Below are 4,158 nucleotides of genomic sequence, written 5' to 3' on the forward strand. Positions count from 1 at the left end.
AATCGCTTAACCTTGGAAATATAACTTTACACAAAAGCAAATTATACTTCAAAACTAAAGAATTCTTGGGCGCCTGGGTGGCTCAGTGGGTTAAGCCGCTGCCTTCAGCTCAGGTCATGATCTCAGGGTCCTGGGATCGAGTCCTGCATTGGGCTCTCTGCTCAGCAGAGAGCCTGCTTCCTCCTCTCTCTCTCTCTGCCTGCCTCTCTGCCGACTTGTGATCTCTCTCTGTCAAATAAATAAATAAAATCTTTAAAAAAAAAAAAAAACAACTAAAGAATTCTATTTATATATATATATATATATAATCACCCACTATTATGGAATGTTTACATTTATTTCCAACTTTTAATTAGATTTCTCATCTTTTTATGTAATAGGGGAGACACTTGAATATTTTAAATTCTTATATTTAGCTGGTTACTCCTACATTGTTTTTTAAGTATTTTAAAGTTTTGTTTTTCACATTTATTTAATTAATTCGTGTGGAATTTGTTTTAGAGTACTATGTAAACTAGGAACCATCTATTCATATGTGCTGTCCGGGTATCAGTGATAGGTATTGACTATATTTCCATTATGCCCATTCATCACAAAATCACAGTACTACTTTTGTCATGTATCAAGTTTTTATATGATTTGGATCTCCTTCTGAGCTCTTGGTTATATTTAATTCTTAAATCCCTTTACAAATAGCATTTGATTGCAGCTATTAAAGTTTTACTAAGTCAAAATATTAAACAGACCAGTGAGTCACTCTCTGCTTTTCACACAAATATAGTTTTCTTCTTCAGAATTGTTTGTCAGTACTTGACTTTTTAATCATACATATAAACTTCTGGATCAGATCCTCCAGTTTTGAAAAGAATTTGATTAGGATTACAAAGAATTTACAAACTAACTCTGGGGAGAACTGACATCTTTAATATATCATCTCCCTATATGTAGAATGTATGTCCTTTAAAAATTTTTGGTGTTTAATATTTGTATACATAGTAAGATAAATGTTATGATTTTTCCTATAAAGTTCTAGCACATATTATTATTCTGAAGTATCTCCTAAGTTTTTGCTTTAATAATATGGGCGAGGTTCCCAAATAGTACATTGTAAACTTTTTTAATAGCTGTGTTTTGATGTTGCATACTATATCCAACAATCATGTTGGTTGGACTTTCAGTCTTCATATTATTTTTTGATAGGATGTTTTAAAGTTTCTATATGATCATGATATCTACAATGACGTATTTCTGTTCCAAATTCTAAATGACTTTTTCTATGTCATTTCTATTATTGTTTTCCTGGTGAAGCAAATTATAATCTTGTACCAATGGTAGCTACCTTTTCTGTGTTTTCCCTGCCTTAAAAATGAATGATACTATCATTAATTATGATGTTTTTGTATTTTACATGGATAACTGTAATAAATTCAGTAAGTTTCTTTCACTTTTATTTTACTAAAATTTCTGTCAAAAATATGAATTTTACCAAATATTTTATTTTTTTTCTACTGAGATAACCATTTGATTTTTACCCTGATTAAGTTAATGAGGTTAATTATTTCAAAGGTTATCTTATGCCCATGTTTTCTCTTAATGAAATTTCCTTGGTGTGATTTTGTACTCTTCTATATAGTTTCATTAATTTGGCTAACTTTTGATTCTGTGTTTTTCACATTTATGTTGTTCTTAACCACTATACCTTAAAACTTATTTTTTGTTACTGTACTTGCCAAATTTTGGTTCTTTTCTTTTTCTGTTTTATGAAACTGCTTATGAAAGAAATTGTCTTCCTTGAAAATTTTGTAGAATTCTCCCACAAATATCTGAGTATTATGTTTTTATCAGTAGATTTTTTTCTTGACTCCATTTTGGTAATTTTTATACTTCTAGAAATGTTTGCTTTACCTCTGAGTTTTTCTTTTCATTGGAAGTTAGTTGCTTATACTATTGTCATATAATACCTACTTGTATTAGTCTGCTTGAGTTACTAAAACAAAATAACATAGAGTGAATGACTTAACCTATTGAAATTGATTTCTGTTCTGGAAACTAGAAATCCAAGATAGAGATGTCAGCTGAGTTTCCCTGTGAGGACAATTTTTCTGGCTTGCAGATGGCTGTCTTCTGAATATGTCCTCGAATGATTTTTCCTTTATAGGTAAAAACAGACATAGCTCTCCTTTCTCTTCTTGTAAGGGTACTAATCCTATCATGTGGGCCTCACCTTCATGACTTCATCTAGTCCTAAAATTACCTCCCAAAAGCCCCATCTCCAAATACCAATTTATATGAATACTTGGGGAGGATACAATTTATATGTGTATAGAGTCATATCTTGTCTTATTGTACTTTATTTTGCTTTGCAGATAATTTTTTTTTCCAAATTAAAGTTTTGTGGAAACCCTGCATTGAGCAAGTCTATTGGTGTCAGTTTTCCAAAAGCATTTGTTCATGTCTCTGTGTCACATTTTGGTAATTCTCGCAATATTTCAAACTTTCTCATTATATTTGTTATGGTGATTTATGATTAGGGATTATGACTCATTGAGAGCACAGATGATGATTAGCACTTTAACAATGAAGTATTTTTTTTAATTAAGGTATATGTACATTGTTTTTTAGACATAATACTATTACATACTTACTAGACAGTATAATATGAATATAACTTTTATATGTACTGGGATACCAAAAAATTTACCTGACTCTCTTTATTGTAATATTCACTTTATTTCAGTGGTCTATAACCAAATGCACATTATCTCCAAGAAGCACACAATATCTTAGAGGTATGTCTATATACAATGTATACAAATATAATGAATTTCACAATGTATATTATATCATTCTCCATGATGTACATTTAAGTATCTTTTAATTTTGTATGTCAATTATATTTCAAAAAGCCATAAAATATTTGGGACACAAATATTCATTCCATAACATTAATGTTTCTTTCTTTTTCATTCCTAATAATTTCAACTTAAATTTCTCTTTGTCACATATGACTACATTTTTCTCCCCCCATGAGTTATCTTTTGGCTTTCTTTAGCCTCTCTAATAAGTTCTTATTTTCTATTTAGTTATTTTCTACTCTAATGGCTGTAATTTATTTTCTCCCATTTTTTCATCTTTTGTTTTTCTGTTTTCCTCCCCTCTTTTTCTTATTTCATGATTTGGAGTCTTGGGTCATTAATTTTTTTCAAATTTTACATTTAGGACTATAAATGTTCCTCCATGTGCTATTTTTTTTTTTGAAAGCCTGTATAACAATTTATTGAATATCTTTAACAAGACCATTATCTGACAAGTAGAAAACAGTTGAGTTTTCAGTTTTTAAAAAAATCCCTCAAACTGGTGTTCATTTTGGAACATTTCTGTTGTTTGTAACATAAAATAAGACACGTAATATTCCACCTTGAAGTTTGTCTTTTAAATCCAAAGTTTATACTCTGCCGGTTACAGTAGAATCATATGAATTTAGTCTTCAGTTCCTCTGGATTCTCAGAGCAGCAGTAAGATAAGTCTTAGAATCATCATGAGGCTTAAACCTGCAACCAGTCCAGCTGGCATGATTTTCTTAGATCTCTTATACCTCACACCCATTATGGTGGCCAGGAAGAAAGCTGTTAACAGTGATAGTTTGACATCTCGCTTGTCATTGGAGACACGGTAGGCTCCATAGCCAGCCAAAAATCCAACAAAAAGACCAGCGATCAAAGATGGAACACCATCTCTCCGCTTATATCCCAAAATGCTTCCAAACGTCACGAGGGCCGCATAACCGAAACCGATCAGGTCCATTGGCAAGGTTGCAATTCTACCGCTGGTGTCCAGAAGCGGTCCCGACCATGTGCTATTTTTGATGCATCTTACATTTTGTATGTATTGATACATTAATTTCAGATATAAATAATTATAATTTTAATTATAAATTCCTCTTAGGCTAATTCATTACAGATAACAGTTTAAAAAATTTCCAATGTATGAGGTTTTGTTTCTTCTTAATGTCCAGAAGTTTGTCCCCATATTCATATAATATTTTCTATATTTTCTGTTGTTAGTTCTTTATTTTATGGTTCATATCACTAAATGTTTCATGTATATTTTAAAAGAATGCATGGTCTCTAATTGATGAGCAGAGTTCTGTATGTTCAT

At 31.0% G+C, this 4,158-nt stretch overlaps 1 protein-coding gene across 1 annotated transcript; it reads right to left on the reverse strand.

Annotated features, from left to right (window-relative positions):
* Positions 1 to 3,245: 3,245 nt before the first annotated feature.
* On the reverse strand, positions 3,246 to 3,844 carry LOC131831413 (transmembrane protein 14A-like). The gene has a single exon (XM_059173488.1). The coding sequence runs from the start codon at positions 3,802 to 3,804 to the stop codon at positions 3,505 to 3,507; it is 300 nt and encodes a 99-aa protein (XP_059029471.1). The 5' UTR covers positions 3,805 to 3,844; the 3' UTR covers positions 3,246 to 3,504.
* Positions 3,845 to 4,158: the final 314 nt, after the last annotated feature.

The sequence above is a fragment of the Mustela lutreola genome, chromosome 5 (genome assembly GCF_030435805.1).
Source record: "Mustela lutreola isolate mMusLut2 chromosome 5, mMusLut2.pri, whole genome shotgun sequence".
NCBI classification, from domain to species: Eukaryota; Metazoa; Chordata; class Mammalia; order Carnivora; family Mustelidae; genus Mustela; species Mustela lutreola.